This window comes from Camelus dromedarius, chromosome 24 (assembly GCF_036321535.1).
Source record: "Camelus dromedarius isolate mCamDro1 chromosome 24, mCamDro1.pat, whole genome shotgun sequence".
NCBI lineage: Eukaryota > Metazoa > Chordata > Mammalia > Artiodactyla > Camelidae > Camelus > Camelus dromedarius.
The window spans coordinates 27,681,332-27,706,440 of record NC_087459.1 but is presented as its reverse complement, the minus strand read 5'-3'; the positions used below and the strand labels follow the sequence as shown (position 1 = coordinate 27,706,440).

General features: G+C 56.7%; 1 protein-coding gene across 2 annotated transcripts in view; it reads right to left on the bottom strand.

Moving 5' to 3' along the window:
- Positions 1 to 605: 605 nt before the first annotated feature.
- The window catches only part of SRRM3 (serine/arginine repetitive matrix 3), a 54,831-nt gene continuing 30,327 nt past the window's right edge, over positions 606 to 25,109 (bottom strand). The window contains exons 4-16 of one of the 2 annotated variants that reach the window (XM_031432691.2): positions 19,743 to 19,871; positions 19,569 to 19,649; positions 19,018 to 19,047; positions 18,517 to 18,579; positions 18,359 to 18,394; positions 16,466 to 16,516; positions 15,844 to 15,948; positions 15,338 to 15,515; positions 4,897 to 5,255; positions 4,079 to 4,303; positions 3,854 to 3,991; positions 3,387 to 3,466; positions 1,934 to 2,089 (exon numbers count right to left, since the gene is read on the bottom strand). In XM_031432691.2, the coding sequence (XP_031288551.2) occupies positions 2,028 to 2,089; positions 3,387 to 3,466; positions 3,854 to 3,991; positions 4,079 to 4,303; positions 4,897 to 5,255; positions 15,338 to 15,515; positions 15,844 to 15,948; positions 16,466 to 16,516; positions 18,359 to 18,394; positions 18,517 to 18,579; positions 19,018 to 19,047; positions 19,569 to 19,649; positions 19,743 to 19,871 (1,537 nt within the window). In that variant the 3' untranslated portion in view covers positions 1,934 to 2,027. Of the gene's footprint in view, positions 2,090 to 3,386; positions 3,467 to 3,853; positions 3,992 to 4,078; positions 4,304 to 4,896; positions 5,256 to 15,337; positions 15,516 to 15,843; positions 15,949 to 16,465; positions 16,517 to 18,358; positions 18,395 to 18,516; positions 18,580 to 19,017; positions 19,048 to 19,568; positions 19,650 to 19,742; positions 19,872 to 25,109 lie in introns of both variants that reach the window. The other variant, XM_031432692.2, reaches the window with a different exon arrangement.

Below are 25,109 nucleotides of genomic sequence, written 5' to 3'. Positions count from 1 at the left end.
GAAATACGTGAGTAGCTATTAAAAAAAAAACACCACGTTAAGGTCTCCCTTTCCAATCCCCATTCTAACACCCGCCAGGGCTGGATACACAGTGTTTTCCTTAAGTGGCCACTTATGGACGGCTCATGCTGTGCCAGGCCCTGTGCCAAGCACTCTGAGGACAGCATCCCCTTTCGGCATCCTCCCGGTCCCCTGTGGATCCTGGCTTCACAGCCAGTGTTGCTCCAAGCTGTGTTCTAGCCACTTAACCTTTAGGGAGGGTCCTGCACGTGGGCCTGTCCCGGCCCCGTCCACTGCTGAAGCGAGACCATGTGTGAGGGTTGGCGGATGGGGATATTCAAGGCCACAGGGCCTCCAGGCTGGGTGGAAGGTCTTTTTGGGTCCCTGTTTTTCTTCCCATTGAGCTGAGCTGCAGGCTTTGCAGACTCATGAGTGGAGGCAGCAGGTGGGCATGCTAGGCCCTGGTTCCTTGGTGCCAGCTCTTATCCTGGGTCCCCAGGAGTCTGAGCCCCCCTCATTTCTCAAAGGGAAGGACCCCAGGACTCCCTGTCCTCCCCACACTCCCCAGGTGCCCAAATCCACAGAGGCCTGGTCTCACCACCTGCCGTCCGGGCACCAAGTGTTTTATTAGAGTCCAATTTTTATCCGCACCGCGGAGGAGGGGGAAATTGAGAGGGAGGAACCCGGATCAGACCCCAGACCCCTCCCCCAACCGGAGCCCAGGGTATCTGCCCTGTCGGGCCAAGGAAGACTTCATGAGATCCCTGAGGGCCCCAGGAGGAGGGGGCTGGGAGCAGCAGAAGAGGGCTGGGGACCACTGCTTCCCCATCCTTAACCCAGGCCAAGGGCCTCAGTCTAGATACTACCCTTTCTTCAAAGAGCTGTAGCACCCCTCTCTGGGAGAGGAGGAAGTACTGCCTTGGGCCTCCTGCTCCTTTGTGCAGGCCCGGAAGCACATGCTCTCCTCTGCCTGCTGCCATCTGGCCCATGTCCCAGCCACTGGGCACACTGGGACACTGAGGCCCTCTCAGTCATTGACTGCATTGCTTTGCCCCCTCACAGGCTCCTCTTCCACCTACTCCTTCTCTCTTCCACTTCCTGACCCCAACCCCTTTTGATCTCAGGGTCAGATGCTGTTGTGGTCTGTATGTCCCCCCTCTTGTCATGCAGAAGGCCTGCTGGCATGGCCTTGACCCAGGGCATGCGGTGAGGAGGGGAAAGCCTGGCTTGGATAGGTGGGACCATGGGTGAGCTCCCAGACCCTCAAGCTGAGGCTTAGGGGCCCACTGAGTCTGGGCACTCCTGGGCTAGGGGAGGGCTTTGGGGAGGCTGTGGGGCCAGCCTTCAGCCCTCAGCCAGGGTCCTCCTGCTGCCAGCTCAGAAGGGAGTAGTTCCCCAGCCTGGATGGTGTGTGCCAGGGGTTAGGCCATCCTTCCTTCTGTCTGACTTAGCTCCTGCTTGCTGTCCCACCTCCATGTCCACCCGGTGACAGATAAGAGCTGAGGGTCTTCTGGAGTGGCAGGGGAGGCTCCTAGGTCTGGCACCTTCAAAGGATCCTTGGGTCCACTGAGCTGAGGTCCCCAGCCTGGTGAGCTGGCATCAAGCAGGAAGGAGGGCAGGGTGATCCCTGTGTTCAGAACGGCTCTTTGTTCCCTGGACATGGTGGTTAGGCAGGAGGTGGGGGTGGGGACCCTCTAGAAGCAGCAGAATCCAGTCCCTCCATGTCTGCAGGGCATCCATCCCCAAGGTCTTCTCTGGCCCCAGGACCTCTTTGTAGCAGTGGGGTGCAGGCCCCCCACGGGCCCTGGGGCCTGACCCCTTGCTGCTCCCTGTGTTGAGAGCATGAAGCTGGGTCTGCTGGGCTCAGAAGCCCCCACTCTCTGAGCTACTCCGGCTGTGGTAGCTGGGACTGGGGGTCCGAGAGGGGCTGCGCGTGCGGCTGCGGGTCCGACTGCGGCTGCTGTAGCTTCCGTGGCTGTGGCCGGGGCTGGGGCTGCGGCTGGGGCTCCGGCTTGAGTAGTCACTGCTCAGGCAGCTGGAGGAGGATGAGGGGCTGGGCCGGTAGTAGGGGATGGGACGCTTTCGGGCACTGCCGGGAGGGAAAAGCCGATTACAGGCCATCCAGGGCCCTGAGCTCTGCCAGTTCTGGGCCCTCAATCAGGCCTGGAGCCCCTCCCCAGCAGTGGCCAGGGCTTCCCTGCCTCAGTTTCCCTTGAGACTTGGCCTTGGAATTCTCCCTGCCTCCGCCCTCCCCCCCGCCCTGCCCCAGCAAGATTGGACACACAGTGGTTACTTGCCAATTTCATGTGATCACTTTGTTTTTCCCTCACTTGTCTGCAGGGAAAGGGGACCAAGTGTCTACCTGACTGGAGCGGGTGCTCAGTATTTGTTGAATAAATGAAACTTACAAATATAGACAACTCACATTAGCCAAGCTAAGCCAAGTGGCTTCTGTGCATGGGAAGATTTGTCAGTATGGCCCAGTCCTGCTTCTTTGTTCCCCACAGAATGGAGGATTTTGGTTTTCAGGTCACTCGGAGGGAACAAGAAGGAGCCCCCTGGCCACTGCTGCCCCTGCCCAAGGCCTGGCCCAATCCCACCGGCCCTGCCCCACTCCTTACTCAGCTACCTCCCTCCGGCCTGGAGTTAGTTTGAAGCCAGGAGACTGTGACCCAGAGAAAAGAAAAGAGAGTTAAGGGGGCAACAGTGTCCCCATCACGTGGGGTTAATTCTGAGGAGGGAAACAGGTGCACATTAGTGGGAGGAGGAGGAGGCTCCCTGGGAGGGGGACTGAGGTGAGTGCCAGGTGGAAGGTGTGGAGGTCCGGCCATCTTAGGACCCCCTGCATATGGGGGTGTCTGAGGGCAAGCCTTAAGCCTCTGGTGTTCTGGCCTCTAGCTCTGGGGCCAGTGCCCCCTTCTCCCTCAGGGACATCTGGATCATCAAGGATTAGTAAGGGCTGGTTTGAGAATCAGACCAGGTTAGAGCTGAAAAGATGCTCAAGGAGCCCTGCTTATTTTTTGGACGTGAGAACCGAGACTCAGAGAGGCACACTGATATCCCAAGGCTGCCCAGCAAGTCTGAGGCAGAGCTGGGCTCAGAATTTTGTCTGTGGCCCTCTAACCCCTGTCAGGGGTCTAGGGCTTCAGGGTGATCTCCACAAATGCAGACAGTCATCTCACCTGGAGACCTAGGCCCAGACCCTTGAGTCTGGCCAACTGTGTGGGCAAAGTGGGAGGGGCTGGTTCCCCCCACAGCTGCCCCAGAGACCAGACTGGGGGTGCCCCCTCCTCCAAGTTTCCCAGGGGGCTGGAAAGGGAGCAGAGAGGTTAGTGAGAAAAGGAGAGGCAGAAAGACTGACAGCTGAACAGAGCCAGTCAGCTCACATGGGCATGTCCCCTGCAGCCTGTGGAAAGGGGGTCCACCTGGCCCCCAGGCTGGCCACAGGCCACTCAGCAGACTGGACCTTGAGATGAAGGAGAAAAGGAGACATCATTGCCAGGAGATGAATGTGGGGAGGGATGAAGGAGGGAGGGGCTCCAAGAGGGATGGCTGGAATCTTCCAGAGCTGAACACCTTGTCTGCTGGTGTACCCAGACCCAAGAACAGGGCCCCTCCCCTCCATGGCCTTCAAGACCCTTCCCTTCTGGAGGCCTCCCTCCACTCAGTGAGCCTGCACCTGTCTCTCTGGTCCCAACTCTTCCCCAGCACCTCAGCCCTAGCCTGAGAGCTCTCTTCCCTTCCCTGAACCCCTACCTCCTCTTCTTCAGGGCCCTCCCCTCCCCGGACGGAGCAGGTTCAGTCCGTCGAGGGCCCCCGAGGTCCCTGCCCCTCGGGCCAGGCCCCTCCGTACCTGGTGATGCGCCGTGGCTCCATGAAGCTGGGCGAGTCCCGGCGCCGCTTGCGGATGGGCGAGTAGCTGCGGGAGCGGCGCCGGGCGCGGGCAGCCTCGGCCTCGGCGTGCCTCGCGCGGCCCTCGCCGTCCTTGTCCCTGCGGGGCCCCGGTCCGAGGTGAGCGACACGGCGCGGCCGGCCCGCCCGGTCCCGCCGCGGCCGCCACCCCTGGGCCCGCACTTACCGGCCCACGGTTTTCTTGGGCGACGGCGAGCGGCTGGGGCTGCGGGTCCTTTTCTCCGCTGAGCGCGAGCGGGATTTGGAAGGCGAGCGGCTGGAGCTCCACGAGCGCGGGTGTGGGCCCGGGCTGCGCGACGAGCTCTTCCCCTCCGGGCCGCCGTGCCTGCCGTGCGCGCCCGGGGACGGGGAGGTGCTGGCAAGCCGGGCGCGCGGGGGCCGCTCCTTGGCCCTGGAGGAAGGGCACGGCGACAGAGGGCTCAGCTGGGAGAAAGTGGGCGCCAGGGAGGGGCGCGAAGGGAGACGGTAGGGGTGCTGGCTGACAGGTAAGGGCTCGCGAAGGGAGAGAGTGGGCCCAGTGGAGAGGAAAGGACTCGGGAGGGGAAGGGGTTCTTTAGGGCAGTGGATCGAGCAGGGGCAGGGTTAGTGATGGGGAGGACGTGGTGTGTGTTGGGTGGGAGAGAGGTTCCCGGAGGAGGGAAGGGGGCGCTGGTAGGCGGAGAGGAATCCGTGAGGAAGAGGCCGATCCGGGCTGCCGAGGGAAAGTGATCAGGGAGTGTGGGGCAAGTGAGGGAGGAGGGTGCGCCGTCGTGGAAGGAGGATCTGGATGTTAGCAGGGGGTAGTGCGGGGATTGCTCTGCGGAGTGGTGGCGGGGGAGGGTCAGTAACCCGGAGGTCAGTGCGCGGGGAGTGAGAATGAGCAGGGAGGAGAGAGGGATCGGTGCGGGGAGTGGGGGGTGGGTGGGAGGAGACAGTGCTTAGTGCGTGGAGGGGAGCCCCGTGCGGGTCCGAGACACGCGGCTCCCTGGGGTCGAATCCACTCACCGTTTCCCATGTCCGCCGTGGCCTCGCTCGGAGCTGGGCTCGGGCCCGGGGCCGGGGGCGCCGCCGCCCGAGTCGCTGCTGGAGCGGGCCCTGCTGAGCGAGCGCGACGAGCCCCGGGGCGGCGCGGGCCGGACGCGCCGGCGGCCCCTGCGGCGGGGCGCGGACGCCGAGGACCGCGAGCGCCGCCGCCGTCGCCGCCGCCGCCGTCGCCGCCTGGCCGCCCCGCCCGCTGCGCGGCCTCCTCTGCCCTGCGACGACGGCGCCGAGCGCGGGCTCGGGCTCTCCTTCCCTTGCGCGGGCGGCGTGGCTGCGCCGGCCTCCGCCTGGTCGCGGGCCCTGGGCGAGGGCGAGCTGGGCTTCTGACGGGGAGAGAGGCAGAGAGGGCACGGAGGGGGTGGAGAGGGACACGGAGAGGGCGACAGAGGCGAGGAGAGACGGGGCAGAGACGGGGAGAGACAGAGGCGGAGAATCCAGAGAGGGAGAGGCAGAGGCAGAGCAGACAGAGAGGAAAGAGACAGGGAAAGGTTAGAGAAGCAGAGAGAAAAAGCAGAGACGGAGGAAAGGAGGAGAGACAGAGAGAGAGGACAGATCAAGAGAAGGAGCGAGAGATCCAGGGTGAGAGAGCGGGCGGGTGGGGTGGGGGGGAGAGAAGGAGAGGGGGCTTTCACCGGGCCCAGGCCAGGGGCTGCCAGTCCCGGAGCATCGCACACACGGTTCCCCGCGCCTGCCCTGCCTCTGCCTCTCCTGAGTGTCCACCTTCTGGCCTCAACAGTGCAGCTCATGCAAGGTTCTCGGCATGCAAAACACAAGAGGGACGGAGCGGTGGGGGGTAGGGGGCTGACAGGGAGGGGATCCAGAACGGGCACGGGGGCTGGTTTTGCGCCCCCTCGACGGGACGGAGGATCCCGGCAGAGAGAAGAGAGAGGGCGGGCACCGGGAGGCCGGGCCAGGGCCAGCCTACCAGGCCAGGCCCCCCAGCGCGTGGGGGTGGGTGAGGGGATGGAGGGGACACACGGCACACAGAGTGGGGTGGGGCGGGGCAGGACAACTGAACTCAAAACTGAACCGAAGATAGGGAGAAAAAACAGAAATAAAAAAACAAAATCCACAAATGTCATTAGATACCAAAATCAAAAACAATGTCTGAACTCCTGGGGAACTGACATTTTTCTGTTAACATTTTTTCTTTCTTTGTTTTCCGGCCCTGCAGAGACCTGTGGAGCTGTCAGTAGCACCCGACTGTCTTTCTGTTTCTCTCTTTTCTTTTTCTTTTTCTTTTCTTTTCTTTTTTTTTTTAAAGTTCTGATTTTTTAAGTCCCTCTTGGTTAACGTCCACTTACCAATAAAGTGGCACTTCCTCCTTTAGTAGGTAAGGTGTGTAAGAGAAGGGAAAAGTGTGGTAGCGTAAGTTCATCATTAGATTCACAAAAATGCAAGAGAGATAGAGAGAGAGAGAGAAAAACGTAACCACCCCATTCCAGGCCGAGGAGGCCACGCTGCCTCTGGAGGAAGGATGGGCAGCGCCCGGCTCCTCGGGCCTGAGCAGTCACCTCTTGGTGACCGCTGGATAGAGATGTCGAATGTTTTTCCAAAAGTGGAGTCAGTACACAAGGATGGGGATACAGAAAACCAGAAAGGGCACCTGGTACCATCAAAAGGGCCCTGGCTGGGAACTAGGGGTCTGAGAGCCTGCCACTGCCTCACTGAGTGACCCTTGCCAAGTTACTTCCCCATTCTGGGCCTCAGTTTCCGCATCCACAAAATGAGAGGGTTGGGCTTTGCTTTCTGATGTCCCTTCCAGAGCAAATATTCCAGGATCTCCTGACCACCCTCTCAATCCCCCTCCCTCCACAGAACTGACCCTTCCTCCTGTCCTTGGGTTTCTATCCACTAACAGTTGATAGCACTTATCTGTCTGTAAGTCTGTCCCTTAACCCCTCCTCACCCCCCCCCCTCGTCACCAGCACCAACTTGACTTTGAACACCTCCAGGGCCGATTTGGTGTTGGAGTTGACTCAGTAACCTGTTTTTATCATAGTACTTGGCATCTAGTAGGGCCTCAATGGGGTTTGCTGAGGAAAGAAGAAATGCCCTTGCAAGGGCCAGGGCCAAACCAGGGAGTCCTAGAAAAGAGGCAGGATCTGGACCAAGCTCTTTTGGCAGGAGGAGAAAGCAAAACCAGCTGCCATGCCTCAGGGTACCTTGCTGCCCAGGACTGGAAGGGGCGTGGCTTCCTTGGCATGGCCCCAGGTGCTTCCTCCTGGGGTGGGGTGGTGCCCAGACCTCTCTGTACAAGCTGGATCCAGCCAGGGCATGAGGTAGAGGAAGAAGTCAGCCCCATGGTGGGGTGAGAGTGAGCAAGGCACAGCTAGCTTATGATTGCTGGCTGCAGCAGCCAATAAGCACCAGCCATAGCGGTGAGAGCAGCTGCTCAGAGCCAAACGGGCCATGAAGACCTGGGAGAGCCTGGTGTTTCTGTTTGGGGCAGAGGCAGGCATAGGTAAGCAAAATGGATATCATTGGGTACTGACGTGACCCTCTGAGCACTCTGACCTTCCTGATCTGGACCAACTCACCTCTGCTAAGAGAGATGGAGGCTGGGCTGTTCAGCCATGGCCGCTCTCAGAGAAATGGCAATCCATTCTCAGTAGACATCACCAGGAGACCCATGGCTCCCCTATCACATACCTCCACCCCAGTAGGTGGCCAGTGCCTCACAGCTCCCAAGCCCCCCGAAATAGGTTCTATCATCCAGCATTCTTTTCCCTACAGAAGAGATAAATGAGAAAGAAGTCTCCAGGAGCCTCAGATTTCTAATGTCTTTCCTATGCCCTGGGTTGTCAAAGAGTGTAAAGTGAACGGATACCATCTGCGGGGATGGGAGGTCCGGAGCCAACACACAGTAGCCCATACCCAAGGACATGCTGGACCTTGCCTTTAAGAAGCCTTTGCTTGTGACTTTGGTCAGCAGTCAGCAAGGCAAGTGGGCAGAATACTAAACTTGGGAATCAGGACTTGGATGTGAATCCTGGCTCCAGCCCGGAACCTGGATCTGAGCCAACTGCTTCTGATTCCAGGGAAGAGGCCAGTGGTGAAGGTCACCATGTGCCTTCCCATAGACACAGCAGGGTCCTCTCCACTTCCCACTGTTGGGCTGGGAGTGGGCTGAGAGTGTTAAGAACAACAGTCTCATCTGTGTTTGGTGGATGTCCACCAGCCTCATGTTGCTGCCCCCAACCCTAGAAGTCCAAGCCCCCAGGCCAGACCCCCTGTGCTGATCTGGGTGCTTCCTGCCTGGCATGTCTTGAAGTCAAGCTCTTTCTCATTTCCCTCTCACCTCCTTCAAGCCAAATGGCTGCCAGAGCCCAAGAGAGTAATTGGTAAAGTGGAACACCCTGGGATCAGCTCTGATATGAGTTTGCTGTGAGACCTGAAGGAACTGACCAACTCTGGGAGCCTCAGTTTCCCCATTGGTAAAATGGGGGATAACTGGGTCATGGCTGGGTGGGCCTGTACAGGGGTTGAGAGGTTCTTTTCAGAAGACAACTGACTTATGGTCCCCTTAAAGGTGAGCAGGGCCAGAGCAGTGCAGGAAGGCCTGGGGCTCTGTGAGGTATCTCCCAAGGGCCAGGAAGGAGGAGGATGGGAGGAAGGCTCTGCTGGGTAGGGTGGCAGATAGCACCTCCCTGGGGAGACTTCTAGAGCCAATCTCACCCTTATCCACCCATCCCTCCAGAAGCCCAGGACAAAGGGTCACCATGATCCTGCCAAAGTGTGAACCTCATCCTCAGTTTGGGTCTCATTCTTCCCAGGGACTGAGGGAGACCCAGGCCTAGACACCATGGCACTTCCTAGCTGGACAGGACTGTGGTGGCCAGGAGCCTCCAAACATCTCCTCCAGAAGCCTGCTCTTTGTGATTCCCATCCCTCTGGCCTCTTCTCCCCTCCTGCCCCACGCTAGCCTGGCTAATGTCTGTTACCCCTCTATTCTAGCTCAAGGTCACCACCTCCAGGAAGCCTTCTTCTGATCCTCACCCTGAGTTGAGTGTGCCCTTCTACCATCACACAGACCCTTGTTCCTTCCTCCTGTATGGACTGCGCCAGGCTGTGCCAGGGCCAGGGCTACCATCACCAGCAGGAGCTCCCCATCCATGGTTCAACTTTTTCCCTCTCATTGTCCTGGGCGATCTTTGTCAGTCCTTCAGCCTTGCAGGTGGGGGCCGTGAACACAGGCCTGCCTGCCTCTCCACTGGCAGGGACACCCAGATGGGGGCTGGCACTCTGAGCCAGCACATGCTCATCTAGTGTGTGCATGAAAAAATGAGTGAGTGAATCAGTGAGTGAATGAGTGAATGAGGGACCTCACCTGCCTCTGAGCCCTGCTTGCAGGAGCCCCTCTGCTCCCTGGTACCACCTGCTCCCTGGCATCTTCTCTTTTGCTTATGTAAGACATTTTTGAGGGGAAAAACAAGGAGAACAGCAAGGGACGTGCACTCACCCGACCCTAGTATCCTCCAGGACGAGAACAAGTGAGCATCTGGAACAGCTACCCCTCTAACTCAGCATTTTGGGGGCCCTGGTTACATCAGGTACTCCTTAAAGGTGGGGCCTCCACTCCCCGAATCAGGCTGGGACAGTTTCCTCCATCAGACCAGCAGTGCTTTCTCCCTCCCTGAACAATCTCCTTGTCTGCCCTCCCAGCACCACCCAAGGTTGAGGAATGTTCTCATGCCTGAGCTCCCCAGGACCTGCGCCTGGGGCCTTTCTCTTCAAAGCTGAGGATGGAGGCCTACTGAGGCCTCAGAGGGTTGGGATGTCAAACTTCTACGGCAGCTCCCACGTGGGACAGGAAACAGTTTAAAGGGCAAGGATGGGGAGGTTGGGGTCCCTGAGAGCCTATCCTGACGTGTACTCTGTGGCTGGATGAGCACTGGGTTGGGAGTCACAAGTCCCAGGACCTTGGTCTGGTTCTGCCCCAACATCTTGGGGGATCCCGGTCCCTGCTGACTCTCATTAAGCTCAGATTGTAAAATGGAAGGATGCTGGGGAACTGAGGAGCCCCGTCTGGGTTGGGTTGTGGTCCAGGCAGGGGGTTGGTGAGCTGAGTGTCCCCTCCATCTCTCAAATTGCCCCCCAGAGACTTTGCTAAGTAGACCATCTAGCCCAGCACCTGTTCCTGGCCAGCTCACATATCCCCTGAAGTTCAACTACCATTATGCCCGAAAGATGGAGCTGTGAGATTCAGCCCTGGTGCCAGCTGCTGCCCAGAGCCTGTAGCTCCCACCTAAAGCTCAGTCTACCACCAGGGCAGAGCCATAGGAGCCCAGCAGGCCCCGAAGGGTGGGACAGGGCTCTTTCCTCAGGCCTGACCTCAGCCAGAACTTCTTCCAGGATCTGGAGGCCACGAGGCTCAGCACAGGCCCCTCCACCACTGCTTAGTGCCCAAGGTGGCCCTGGGGACTGGCAGGGGTAAAGGGTGAGGGGCTGAGCAGCTACTCCAGACAACAGAAATCAAATTGGCTCAACTGCAGCATACAGTTCAGGGAGGGAACACAAACTTGGAATGCTAAACCACACAGAAATGCATTCGGACAACAAAATGAGAAAAAGAGGGTGTGAGGGAGGCTTGGGGCACAGGGGGTGGGGATGGAGAGGGAGAAGAAGGAGCAGGGAAGGTAGGAAAGAGAAGAATGAACCAGAAAAGTTGTTGGGAGAAGTCAAGAAAACTAAACGACAAACCAGGAAACACAGCTTTGTAGCTCATTTGGAGAAAATGCAAGTTACAAATGAGTAGTCACTAAAATAAAGAAAGAAAAGGGAGGGGAAGAAAACCAACCAGAGCGAGACTGAGAGAGAGAGAGAGAGAGAAAGAAAACCACATTCAAACCAAGCAGAGTGGCGGGGCTTATCTGGAGATGGGAGCGGGCGCACAGCGGAGCCGGGATACCTACCTTCTCAGTGGTCAGGGACGGGAATGCAATAATAAAAAAGAAAGAAGGTCTCCGCATTGGGATGCAGAATCGGGGGAAGACGGTGACTCTAGCTGCTCTCCCCCTCTGAATCAGCACGAGACAGCCCTGTGGCTTTCAGGCTAGTCCCAGGGATGGAAGGGGGCTCTTGCCCAGCCATTTCTGTTTGCTTTTTTTTTTTTTTTTTTAACCCACAGGCTCCAAGAGCCAACCTTTCCTTAACTCTTTAAACAACAGAAAACCTCCAGAGGGCATGCAGGAAGCAGCTGATAGAAGCAAAACCACAGGGTGGGTGAAGGAAGGGCTGGCAGCATGGGGAGAGAGGCCCAAGTCAGAGAGAGAGATGGAGAAGAAGAGACAGAGAGACACAGGGAGAGGGACAGAGGGACAGAGAGACAGAGAAGCAGAACCAGAAAGAGACAAAGGCAGAAGAAAACAGAGACAGAGAGGCAGGAAGACAAAGAGGAAGGTGGACCCAGGCAGAAAGAAAAGACAAAAGCCGCTTAAACAAGGCCAATCAGTGGACAGATGGGGTGAAAGGGGATTGTGCATTTAAAAGGGAAGGCAACCACAGATTCAATTTGGAGGACTGACCCAGCCTCGGGTCCCCCTGGCTTCATCATTGTTGTAGCAAATTTCATCCCTCCTGCCTTCTGGCTTTATCCTGGAAGAAATGCCAAGTTGTCCCTTCCTATCCTGGCTGTCCCACTCCAGCTGTGGTCACTGCTTTTTCCAGGGGCTGGGGAGGGGGGAGGCCTGGGATGAGGCAGGTCAGGGAGAACCATGGGCACCTTTCCTTCAGGCCACCTATTAGGTGATGACATTCGAACCAGAGGCAGAGGCTAGAGAAGGGTTGGGGCCTTAACAGGGACAGATGGAGCCAAGGCAGGTGGCCATACTTCTAAGGCTGCAAACCCTGCACACACTTTCTGGCCGTTGTGCTGGGAGGGCAAAGCTAGCACCAGTCTCTCTCCTTAGGGGTGGAGGGAGGCCGCTGAAGGCACCAGGTGAGACGGGTGGAAGGACTTGTCCCACGAGGTCATCATACTCTTCTGTCCCATGTTACGTGACTTTGAGCCACTCCCTTCCATCCCTGTGCCTCACTGTTTATTCTCCCATGTGGTTGTGAACTGTAAGGGCTCAGGGCTCCCTGGGTCTGTGAAGCAGCAATCACGTAGTTCCGGCTTGTGTAATGCCGGGCCCACACGTACCCTGGTCTTGGTGTGGGCAGGCCCCCGTGTCAGAGAGGTGAGAGAACTGGGAGCACACCAGTGACATCTGGCAGGGTCCCCAGAGGGAACACAGAAGCTGAGACAACCAGAAGCCACCTCATAAACCCTCCCCACCTCTGCTCAGGACACCTGGAATGTGTTTTCTACTGACTACCCTCTTACATCTTAGCTGTGGCTGGGGTTCTTGAGGTCTGAGGGCTGTTATCTCCTTTTGGGTTTACTTCTAAAAAGCTGTGTGACCTTGAGCGGGTTACTTGACCTCTCTGAGCCGTAGAAAGCAGTAAGCAGTAGGACCCAGACTCCCTCTGGGGCTCAGCCCTGGCCTGGGATGGGACAAGTAGGAGATGTATTGGAGCCAGCATCCCACTGGCCTGTTTCAAGATCAGGAGGAACTTCTCTTGCCTGGGAGTATCTGGCTTTGAAGCCCTCACCTGAGTTAAACTCTATCAAGTGTCTTCAGCTCCCTCCTCCAGTGCCTCCTAAGGCTCTGAGGCAGGCACGGAAGGGGCGGATCAGCCATCTTATTCTGGATGGAACTGAGGATCTCACTGCTCTGGGAAGCAACCTGGGTGAACTGGGACAAGTCTCTCCCTTTCTCGGGATCTCCCAGCTTCCCTCCAAGGTTCCTTACAGACTGAGGCCCTGAAGCACCGTCTGCACCACTTTTGTTAATCTAAAAGCTGAAGCAGTTCAAGCTTATGCCCGCAGGTGGAGGAGAGGGCTGGCTGCTGGCGCTGTTGGTGTGGGAGTCGTTTTTTAAGAGTTATCTTCCCTTTTAAATTCTGAATACAAAGGAAAAAATAAATATAGAGATATGTACATGACTGAGGTTCACTTGAGATTCAAAAACCATCTCTGCATTAGAAGTTCCCACAGTAACACGCACAAAAGCAAAATTCTAGAACAACATAGAAGATAGGAAAAAAAAAAAAAGAACGAAAGATACTTTGCATTTCTGTACATCACAAAAGGAAAAGAAAAAGGGGAAAAAAAGGAAATACAAACAAAAACAAAACAACAGGAAAAGTTACATAAACTTCCCCACCCTCTTCCCTTGCCGGCTAAACAAGAAATGGAATCACAATATTACCACGTTTCAAATGGGAGGCTAAAAAAACAAACAAAAACATAGACGGGGTTAAAAACGGTGAGCTTTTCTTTTTTTCCGTTTGTTTCTCTCTCTCTTTTTTTTTTTTTTTTCAAAGGTAGCATCCAAGAACACCACCCGCCTCCCGTACTTTATCCCAAAGACTTTTTTTGGTTAATGGTAGTCTGTGACCCCAGCCCCATCTCACCTCCCTGGAGAGAGAACAGGTCTCATTTCACTCCTCAGAAAGACTTTGCAGGCAAAGAGGGGATGGGTGCGGGTGAGAGGCCTGGGATGTTCTGAAATCCCAGACCTCTTGGGGCCCAAAGGGTAGGGAAAGGGTTTGGGGAGCATGCTTTGTGAGTAGAGTAACAAAGTGCTGTCTTCTAGAAAAGTCCCAGGGTGATGACAAATTTTGTCCCATTTTGGGGAGAGAGGCAAGAGTGGGGTGCTGCCACGGCTTCCCTCCTCTCCGCTGAGGCCAGAAGCTAGGCCAGCTTCCCTGGCTGCTCTCTCCTGGGGTTTACTTAGTTGCTGTGGCCGTTTTGTCTGCACCGGCCCTGGGCCCTGGCAGGGATTACTGCTCAGGCCTCCAGGGTTGGGGAGGAAGGCCCTGATTGAGAGAACCTGCATTTCTGCACCTCTCAGAGGACGTAAAGTTTCCCCGAGAAAGTGTCTGGGGCACTGGGCTGTTCTGGCTCTGTGCCTGTGGGGTTGGGGGGTGGGATGCTAGCGCCAGTCTTTGTCTTGGCCACCCTCAGCTACTTCTGTCAGCTCCCTCCTACACCTAAGACATCGGAGTGATCCTCCCCACGTGGCCCAGTGAGGTGCCTTGGAGCCCAGGAGTCTGGCACGTTGTCCAAACAGGGCAGTCTCAAGAAAGGACATGTCCTTAAACAAAGATTGATCCTGAGACTCAGAGCCTTTTCTCAGATGCCCTTGGCTTTCCTGGCTGAGGTCATGGGAGTAAGGGTGTTTGAGAAAAGAAAGGGAGTGAAAGGAAACAGCCAAAAATCAAAATGAAACTGACCAACATGTACATGTTTGCTGCTGAGACCTGAGGTCTGGGGAGGGGCAGCACCCCCCCTAACTCCCTGCTGAGACTCCTGGGGCAGCCTGCAGGTCGGGGGGTGGGGGAACTGCAGGCCTGCCCACACCAAATCCCCTGTGCCCATCCAGTGCCTCTGCCGGGACCGCAGCCCCCTCTACCCTGGACTCTAAGACTGACAGACAAAAGGGGATGAGGGCCTCCCCTGGGGCCTGGGAGAGCCTCCCACCCTGGCCCAGCCCATAGTCCTGGGAAAGGCTGAGAAGCCTATTGCTCTGCCAGCTCCTACCATCACCACACCTGCCAGAGGGTCTCCAGGAGTCTGTGCGCCCCCTGGAGGATGAGTGGGAACAGTTTTTGAGGTGATGCCGGTGTGGCTTTTCCGAGGGAGCAGTGGGTGCGCTGGGAGGTGCCTTAGGAAGGATGGACCATGGGAAGTGGAACCCGCAGGTTTGAGATACCTGTCCAAGTGTGGGCAGTGCCCAGGAAAGGACAGACTCCTTGGAGCAGGCACTTTAGAAGTGCAGCTCTGGAGTGGCAAGGGGACTGAGATGGGGGAGGGAGGGTCGGGATCTATCTGAGAGAGAGAGGGGGGCTAAGACGGGGTTGAGGGAGGGAGGGCGTTCTAGAGGGGGCAGGACTTGGTGGGGAGAGGGAGGCTCAGGGCCCAGGTGATGCCCGGGGGAGGTCCTGACTCTTGAATCCTGCTCCTGACTGAGACCCCTACCAAAGTCCATGCCCCCTACCACCCCAATATGCCTGGGGGAAGGGAGGCAGGAGACCCTGACTTCTTTCCAGCTCTTTTCCCAAGTGGCTGGGTGTCCCAGTGGTCAACCTCCTCTGGCCTTCAGTTTGCCAAGGTCAAGAGTGCAGGCCCCCCTCCCCCACCGACACTAGGGCCGGGTGGGCGAAACATCCAAGCGTTCCCGACCGCTTGGACGATGCCAGGAGAGCGCCTGGGAGGCGGGAGCGGCCGGCCTCGCCCCCGTGACGCACTGACTGCCCCCTGCCCCGCGGCGACCCGGCCCCGACCCTGCTCCGCCCTGACCCAGCTCGGCGCAGCCCGCGCGGCGCGGGAACCCTCTGCAAAGCGAAGCGTACGTACATCGAGCGGGCTGTGCGCCGAGCCCGGGCGGCCCCCGTGCGCTCCGCTCCGCTGCCTGCTGCCGCCATTCTGCTGGGGCGACCCCCATCCGCTGCCGCCGGACGGGGAAGGCGACCGGCTCCCGCTGGACCGCTGGCTGCCCGTCTTCCGCCCGTCGTCTCGGTGCTTGGGGCTCAGCCTGCATGGGGGGAGCCGGCGTGGGACGCCCCCTCTGCGAGCGGCCGCTGCCCGGCACGAAGGGCAGCCCCCTACCCGCGCTCTCGCTGGGCCGGGAAACCCTTCCCTGGAGAGAGCACGGCCCCAGCCCTTTCCAATTCAGGGACTGGGGCGCCCTCGGGCGTGGGCAGCAGCGTAGCCCCGCTAAACTTCTACCCACTAATTTAGTCGCTGTCTACCCACCAGCCCCGCTCCGCAGCCCTTGCGGGTGTTTAAGCTGCAAGTCCCCTCCCTCCAGCACAAAGCCGAGCTCCATCACACCAGAGCGCTCCCAGTGGCCTGGGACCTACCTGCTGGGTGATCTGGAATCACTGTAGTGGGAGGAGAGTGAGGGGCTGTGGGAGCTGCCGCTGCTGTGGCGATGGGACCTCCGGCCAGGGGACTCTACATGTGGCCTGGGAGATAAATCAGGCTGTACTCAAGTTCTGCCCAACCTCCCCACAGGGGATTTCTGTGCAGGCCTGATGGAACCCACTACCTCCCCTGCCCCTTACTCCATAGCCTCCTACAAAAATACTGCAAACCATGTTGGGCCTAGAGCTAGTCCATGCGGGTCATGTCAGAATTAGGAAAAGGTGTCCTTTTCTCTAGACAGTCCTAGCCCCTCAAGACCTCCCTCGCCTCTCAGCTGGTGCCCTTTTGACAGGAATGAGGGGAAGCAGGGGAGTCACAGGACTGAGCTCCAAGGGAACCTGGCCTGGGAGGCCACAGGCCTGGGTTCCAGTTCCAGCTCTGCCGCTGACTCATGGTGGGGGTCGGGGGCTCTTGGCTTCCTCTCTAGGTCTGAATTTTTCCATCTGGGCAGGCGGGACAAAGTGAGCTATCTTTGAGGGCCTGATACTGTAATTCTAGAAGGCCCAGTTTTCTGTGGGATGGAGAGGAGGGGGCTGAGGGGTGGCAGAAGGTACTCACCTCTTCCTCTCTTTGTTCTTTTCTTTTCTTTTGCTCTTGGGGCTTCGAGATCTGCAGAAAGCAGAGGCTACAGTGACAGCACAGCCTGAGCCATAAGCCCACCAGTGGTAGGCTGGGGCCTTTGAGCCCCGGAGCTGGGCTGTGTCCAGCTGTGATCTGAGATTTGTTCCTCTCTTGCACCTGCGGCTCCCTGGATGAGACTTCCTGGCTGGCGTGGACTTGCCCACCCCACCTCACTGCTTTGGTCCCTTCGATTCTGCAGGGCCTTAGTCTCTCCTTTTCCTGGAAGTCCTTACCTGCATGACCTCCTGCCTCAGCCCAACTGCTGCTTTCTCTGGGGGTGCAATAGGTGATGTGGCCATGGCCCCAGAAGGAGGGGGGACTTGCCCTTTCCTTCTGGCATTGGTCTCGAGACAGGCCCCTCTGATGAGTCACCATGGTACGGGTGGCCCCTCCACACCTCATTTGGGTCTCCTGTGCCCCAGGTTCCCTCAGAGGGGGCTCTCTAGGGCAGAGTCCAGGCCTTCTGCCTCTCTGTCCCCTCAGACTGTGGCCCAGCCCTGGGCCAGTTCACCAGGGGTTTAGGAAAGAAATGCTTTCCCTTGGGATATGATCTCTCTACCTTTGAGTTACTCCTCGGGATCTCCATCCCACCTCATCTGGCTCTCTGGGGTGGGCCCAGCTCCTTCTGCCTTTGACAGATGGACCGAGAAACTTCTGATTAGGCTTCTAAGGTATCACCCCACTTTTGGTCCCTATAGATCTCTCAACCCCACCCTCCCTGATTCCACCAGATTCCTGCTCTAGTCCTGAACAGATGCCTCCTTCTGACTGAAAACAAGGTGATGCTAAGAAACACTGGAACGTGTTTCACACAGGAGCAGACTGGGTGGGGGGGTGGGCACGGGAGTCCAGAGATTTGAGTTCTAGAATCCATGCTGCCTGATTCAGGCCTCAGTCTCCCTATCTGGAGCTGATCTGGCCCTAGCTCACCTCTAGGTCCTTCCCAGGACTGATGAGAACAGGACAGAGGAGCTGTGCAAGCTGATGGTGACCACTGGGAGGCAGTAGGGGCCCACGCTGGCCCAGAGGGACCGGAGGGGGTTGGAAGTGGGGAGGACAGGAAATTGGGGAACTGGAGGGCCAGGATTAGGTGTTTGTAGGTGTTTGTTTAGGCTCTTCCCCCACCTTGCAAGCAGCTGTAGTCTAATTCTCATTGCAGGAATGGGACTGCGGACTCTGCCCCTCCTCAGGGCTGCTGGGAGGGGGTCTGGCTCCAATGCCAACAGTGGGGATGTAACTGCCCCACATCTTCTGAGTTTTCTACTTTCCACACCCCTGCCTCTGCCTGGGTTCCAGCCTTACACCTCCTGCTCTCCCCTCCTCAGTCCATCCTGAACAAGTCACTGTCATGCTCAGAGCTTTGCGCTGGCTCCTAGCCCCACCTGGCAGGATTGTTGGGGGCTGGCACTTGCCCCCAGAAACTCCATGTTCAGTCGCAGCCTGTTCACCCTATCTTCTACCCACTGAGCTGTCTAGACCAAGGAGGTCCTTCTGCCTGGCTTGTCTTTTCCCTGCAAATTTGGGGTCCTGATGCTTCTGCCTTCTTAATTGGCACCTCTAGAGATGCAGCCCTTGGACATTGGGCCTATTGTGTTGTCTGGAAGTTTTGGGGACCCCCAAGGCAAGGCTGACTTGTGGGCAGGCAAGGATTGCAGTTGGCCTTCATCCTCCTCCTCTCCCCTGTCTGGCTCTGGGAAGGAGTCCCTGGAGTGGGAAGATGGAGCAGGGCAGGACCCTTGCAACTCCCTGCCATCATGGCTTCCTGGTCCCAGGAGTGGGACTGGCCTCTGTGCACATCCTCTTGTCATACCTCCATAGAGTGCCACTCACCTGTGCCGTCTCTTCCTCCGGGACCCAGAATCAGACCTGTAGGGCCAATAAAAGGGTTCTCTTGAGCCTGCTTGGGGTGGCCTGGGGACAGGATCTGCACAGCCTTGGTGGTGGGGGCCCCACGGAAGTGAAAGGAGGCCCCAGGGGAGGGAGGGTACCTGTCTCGGCGGTGTTTCTTCACACTCTTCTTCTTCTTGCGCAGGGGTGAGGAGCTCCCACAGCTGTGGACACAGTTGGGGGGTTCTGGTGAACTGGGGCCCAGGATGGAGGGGTGGTGAAAATGGCTGGGGAAGTCCTTGTGCCTGGGGCATTGAAGCTGGAAAGGGGCCTCCAGGGCATAAAGCCAACTGCCATTGTAAGAGTGAACCAAGGCCCTAAGGGTCTGCAAATTCTCTAAGGGTAGTTGATGGAGCTGCTTGTGTTATCCATTCCTCAGTTTTCCAGCCTCCTGGGCATTGTGAATATTTCAAACCCAAAGGTTAGGGTCTCCAGTGATGGGATTTCTGACCTCTGTGGGGAAAAGCTGGCATGCTGGCTGTGTCCAGGCTCCAGGACCTGAGGTGGCTGGCCTTCTGCCTCTGGGGAATGACCTTGGACTCTCCCACCCACACATATCCTCTCCAGGCCCAGCCCATCCTTGACCCGCTTTCATCACTGACCTGCACTCGGAGTCTAGTCTCCTCTTTTTGCTGAGGGCAGGGGGAGAAAGAAGGGAAACAGACAATTGGATGGTGTTAGCTGGGGCCCCAGGGTCTCACACAGGGAAGGAGGCACATAGAGAAGGGGAGTCACAGATGAGACCAGCCAAACGCCTCCTCCCTACGCTACTCACACTTGTGGTGGGTGCAGGACCCGGGGCAGGTGCTAGAAGAAGGAGGGCAGGTGGATCAAGGAGGCGGGGAGTGTGTCCAGTTCTGGGGCGGGCGAGTGACAACGTGGTGGTGGTGGTGGTGGTGGTGGTGATTCAGCGAGGGGAGGGGCTTGGTGAAGGGGAGGGGCCCAGTGAGGGGAGGGATGTGATGGAGGGGAGGGATGTGATGGAGAGGAGGGGCTCAGTGAGGGGGAGGGCACTTAGCGCAGCGAAGGGGAGGGATTCAGTAAAGGCAGGGGCCCAAAGGTGCGGCGTTGGCGCCCTGCGGGCCGAAGGATGGGCACCTGGGGTCCCCCCCAGCGCCCTTCCCACCCTCTCTGGCCGGGTGGCGGCTCTCACCGGCTTCTCCTGTGGCCGCCTTTCTTTTTCTTCTTCTTCTTGGGAGGGGGCGACGCCGAGCTGCTGGACCAGTGCTTGGTCCTGGGTGAGAAGGGGCGGGGGTGGGGAGAAAAGGTGAGGGCGGAACGGTGGCCCCCATCCCTCCATCCCCCCGCCGCGGCGGCGGGCGCTGACCTGTACCCCCGGTGCCCGCGGTAGCAGGCGGCCGGGCAGTCGCAGTCCACTGGACCGTCGTCCTCGTCGAAGGGCGCGTACTCCAGGCCCGGCTCGGCGCCCTCGATCAGACGCGGGGTCTCCGCCACGCTGCCGGCGACAGGGACGCTCACCACCCGCCGCCGCGGCCGGGCCGTCCGGCGGCCCCTTACCCCGCGCGGCGCACCGGGGCCTGGCCGGGCCGTAAGGTCAGGATGTTCCCGGCACCCAGGTCTGCGGCTTGGACCTCTAGAGGGTCAGGCAGGGATTTGGGGAACCCAATCGGGAGCCTCCCTTACAGGCCCCAGCCTCAGCCATGCTATATTTTGTCCTCCCTCAACGGTGCCATATTTTGCAAAAGAGAAAGAAGAGCACGAGCTCTGCCCCCTCGCAGAGCCCTCCCCCCTTTGAGGTTCTCACCCTCTCAGGGAGCCCTATCCTTCTTAGTGAGGCCTCTTCCCTCGTTGAGTCCCCTCCTGACACTGATTCTTTGTCCCTCAGTCCCGTTCACTGCGCCCCACTACCCTTCACAGAGCCCCCTCTTCTCTCACTGAGCCCCTTTCACTGATGCCTGCACCCTTAGCCTTCGCGTCCTATTTCGGAGCCCCCTTCCCCTCGCTAAGCCCACTGCCCCTCCCCATCCTCCCTTTTCCCTCACTGAGCCCGCTCTCTGAGAGCCCCTTCCCCCTCTCCTAGCTCCCCCTTCTCTGGTATCTGTCTTCCCTTAATCCGCTGTCCCTGAGCCCCCACCTCCTACCAGAGAGCCTCCCTCCGCCCAACTCCCACCCTCCCACCCTCCAGCTCCCGCTGCCTCTCTGAAATATTCATAGCCTCTCCTCGCCCTCCCCACTGCAGCCTCCAGAGGCCTGGCTGCTCTCCTCGCGTGGCCAGGCTGTCATCAATCACTGCCCAGTGGCAGCGGGCGCAGGCCCCAGCACTCTGCCTGCCTCCGATGCTCCTCATCCATCTTGCCGAGCTCTCCCTTTCACTCAGCAGTGACTGCCGCATCTTGTCCCTGTTCCGGGCTCAGGAGCCCCCAGTCATCTTCTGCCACAGATATTTGCTCCCTGCGGGCACTTGGAAGAGTGGTGCTTTTTTCCTAAAGGCTGCTGGGCCCAAGGCAAGAGCATGAACTTTGAAGCTGCAGATGTGCCCTCATTATGTGCTGTCCCTGAGTCATTGTGTGACATGGTGCCTGTCCCACTCCCTCTCTGAGCCTCTTCTCCAAGATGAGAATGATAATGATGTCATAGGGCGGTTGGGACAATTCGTTGAGGTCACGGATGCTGTGCAACTTTGTTTTATATTGAACATGCCCAGAAGTGACCCTCCGAAGCCCCACCTCCAGGGTGATGGCTTCTCACCATTCATTTTTTATTCCCTGCCCGCTCCAACAATGCACCTCCAGATGGTTTCCCCCAGTTCACTTTCCCTGTCCAGAGCAAGGGAGGCCAGGGCTTGGATGGCAGAGCATTAAGAATGTGACAAGAGCTTGGAATTCACACAGACAGGTCTGAATCCAGGCATGACCATGCTCACTGAGCCTCCAGGTCCTTATCTATACAACGAGGAAAAGAATATCCCAGCTTTGAGGAGAGGATTAAGTAAGCATCTGTCTATGAAGCCTCCTGACACGAGGCCTGGCCCTCAGCTGTTGCCCTGCACACACACGGCCACCATTGCTAGTCAGAGGGACTGTCAGACACTCACACACCTGCTCCTCCAGGGAGAAAAGCGGTTTTGACCTATGAAAGAGACAAAGCAAGGAAGGCAGATCACAGCTACGAGGTGAAAGAATTTTCAGAAACAAATCTCCAGCAGGGCATGAACTAAGGCAGCTCTTTAAAGATTGATTTTTGTATTAAAAAAAAAAAAATCCCAAATCTGGCAGGGTTAGCTAGCCTCAAGAATGCCATTCCAGGGGGAAGGCATAGCTCAACGGTAGAGGGCATGCTTAGCAAGCATGCTGTCCTGGGTTCAATCCCCAGTACCTCCCTTAACATTAATTAATGAATTAATTAACCTAATCCCCTCTCAAATAAATAAATAAGATTTCTTAAAATAAAATAAAAAAAAAGAATGCTATTCAGTTCCCAAACACCACCCTGGCTCTGGCAGCCTAGAAGTCACAGGTGGTAGGGGAGGTCTGTCAGGGTGATGGAAGCTCACGTCACTTCCCTTGCCCCCACAGAGCCAAACACCCCCACACCTCTCTGCTCTTCCCCACACTCCTCTTCCTGAAGCCAGAGGCCTCCTATTTGCTGTCCCTGAAATCTCCAACTCCTTGGCCCATCCAGCCCTGCCACCCCCACCGTCCCAGGGCCCATCGCCCCCACACAGCCCTCAGCCAAACGCCTGACATGTAAAACATAGTCTTTAGTAAAACTTAAGGGCATCTCCAACATTGTGTGAGTGAGCTGGTGGGTGGAGGGAGCTTCCGTTTATCCCGACACAAAAATGATGGTTATTTACAAGATAAAATAGCTCAGTTTGGGCCCTGACTTCTGTAAGAATCCTTTCTTGCTTCCCAACATCCGAGCTGGGTTAGCCACTGAGTCCAGGCCCTCACTGCGCCCTCCTGATTCTGCTGGCTGCACCCCTAGAGACATGTTTCCTTTCTTCCTCTGTCCCTGGGTCAGAGCTTCCTCCCCTCCCCCTCCTCCTCCCTCCCTGGGACCTTATCATTTGAACTCCCTCACTTTCCAATCCTTTCAGGGAGGTTGACTTGGGATCTCCTATGCTGGGAACTTTGAAAGACAGGCATGGGGAGACGCACAGCGTCTCAGAACCTTCCGGTAAGACTTGCCCTGGGAGTTCCAAGGGTATAAGTAGGCCTAGACTGAGGCTTCTTTTGCTAGTTTTGTGCAGCTGGTATCACTACTTCTGCTTTGCAGGCTCTCCCAGGGCTAGAAGACTGGGTTCTCCTGTCCTGAACTTCCTAGATGATAACATCACTAATATGAATGTTCTCTAATGCTTAAATAGCTCTCCACAGTTCAAATCCCATTCAGAACCACTTCCTGATTTAAAGAAATTGCACACCCCCCTTTCAAATTTCTCACATGAAAACACTGAGGCCCGGAGAGGGAAAGGAACATCACCTATGTTTTGGGACCTTTGAGTAAAGAATGTAAGTTCACCTATCCAATTGGCTTTGAGAATTCACGTGCAAACCGGATGGCCCTTGACTTTGCTGGCTGGGCTTCCTGCTGTAGATGTTAGCTCAGCTGTCCCCTCCCTACTCTCTAGACACAGTTGTGGGTGAGTGCTCCGAGTTCTAGACTTGGTTAGTGTTTCTGCTCTTAAGTTCACGTTTGTCAGCTAGTTGATGCCTCACCACGTGTGTGGAGTAGGCTGGGGAGGCATTCCTCCCCTGCGATAGTACAAACCCAGCCCCAGGGGGCCGACCAAAGTGGGCTCAGCCGGTGTCACTGCAAAGGGACCAGGAACGTCTGGAGGCTGAACACAGCACCGCACGGGACACATGTTGGACTGGCTGCCACAGGCAGGGCTCGGACCTGGGAAGAGATTGCCTGTCACACGCGCTTCCTCGTGCCAGCAGTTTCACTAATTAACTGCTTCTGTTTCCCATTTGCCAGGAGCCTAATGGCCAATTGACAGATGAATGGGTCCAGAAAGAAGAGGAGGAGGAAGATTCCAGGCACAGGGGCTGCCCTCTGCTCACTCAGCCTGCATGCCAGGTCTGTTGGGGGATGGAGGGGGAGATGGGGGAGTGGTGGCAGGAACAGGGATAAATCAGGCTTGGGGCCTCACAGCACAGGGCAAAAATCTGACAAGTGCATATGATACTAATTACTAAGGCAGGAGTCAGGTGCTGTTCTGAGCACTTCACATGTATTTATCGCATTCAGTCATTTAATGCTCAGAACAAGCCTCTGATGTGTGTGTGACTATCATTGATAGTCCCATCTTAGACAAAAGATAATGAGGCACAGAGAGGTCACATTACGTATAAAATAAGACATAGGGAAAAAAAAAAGACTGGAATTTGCTAACTGTTTTAGAAAATAGCTTATGAATATTGTGTTTCATAAACCCTCTCTCCCAAACATTTTGTTATATTACGTAACTATGAAAACTATTCTTTTTTTAAAAAAATATCCAGAGTACACTTTAATGGTTCTGAGCTATTACAAACCAAGATTCAATATAATCACATGTCCATATATGGGATGTGTATTATATAATGAAGAAAATGGTTATTCTTTATTCTGGTTTTTTTTTTTCAGTGGAGGTACTGGGAATTGAACCCATGCTAAGCATGTACCCTACCACTGAGCTATACCCACCCCCTGAAAACAATTAGTCATAAAGTTTGTCTATTAGGGTGAAAAAAAAGAACACAGAACTGATAACACATAGACGTAAAGAAAACACTGTATGTATCCCAAAGAGGAGAGGATTTTACTTTTATCCCGGGAATATGGGTAAAGTGGTTTTTAGAGGCAGCCTTGAATGATGGGGTGAGTTTGAGTCTGTGCAGAAGGAACTAGGGTGTCTCCGGCCGAGGGCTCAGTATGAGCAAAGGCGTGGAAGTGAGAACACGCAGAATGTGACTGGGAACTGCCAGCAGGTCAGGTTGGCTGCTGTGTGATGCTGGGAGGGGGATGCCAGGCTGGGTCTAGAGTGTGGAGAGCCTTGAATGCAGGCCAGGGAGTCCAGATTTGACTGCCTGGATGGAGGGGAACTACAGGAGTTTTGGGGGGTAAAATAGGACTCCCCATATCAATCTGTTTCCAGACAAAAGCATGTCCTCTCTCAGTGTCTGTGGGACCTCACTCCTCTCCATCACTTCTCTCCCAGATTAGAGAGTCAGCTGCCCCACTGTTCTCCTTGTAGTTTCACCCATCTGATCCATCTTCCAAAGGGAAAAGTCCCCAAGCACCTGTCTGACTGCCTCTTAAGAGCCTTCCCCGGGCTCCTGCCATCTATGGGATCACATCCAGGATGCCACAGTATGATGTTCTGGCAACCAGTGTGGAGAGTAGACTGGAGGGCAGATTGTCACAAGAGACTGTCACTCAAACCAGTCAATTAACTTAAGGAGGAAGGATGATCCCTGGGGACAAAAAGCTCTGGGAGTGATCTTGCCCTCCCTACTGAGATCCTTTCCTGAGCTGGAGGTGTCATGGGCTTTTACAGTCTGTGGAGGGTTAAAATCAGGCCCCCCTCTCCTGCAGTGTGGAGACCCTTGCGCTGCTTCTGGGTTTCTTATTTCACTCTGAGAAGGCATTGAATTTCTCCATGTCTCAAAATTCCAGTCTATGAGTGGGGGTGGGGTACCAGGGTCAGAAAGCCAAAGGCATGAGCACAGGGACTGCTGGGGAG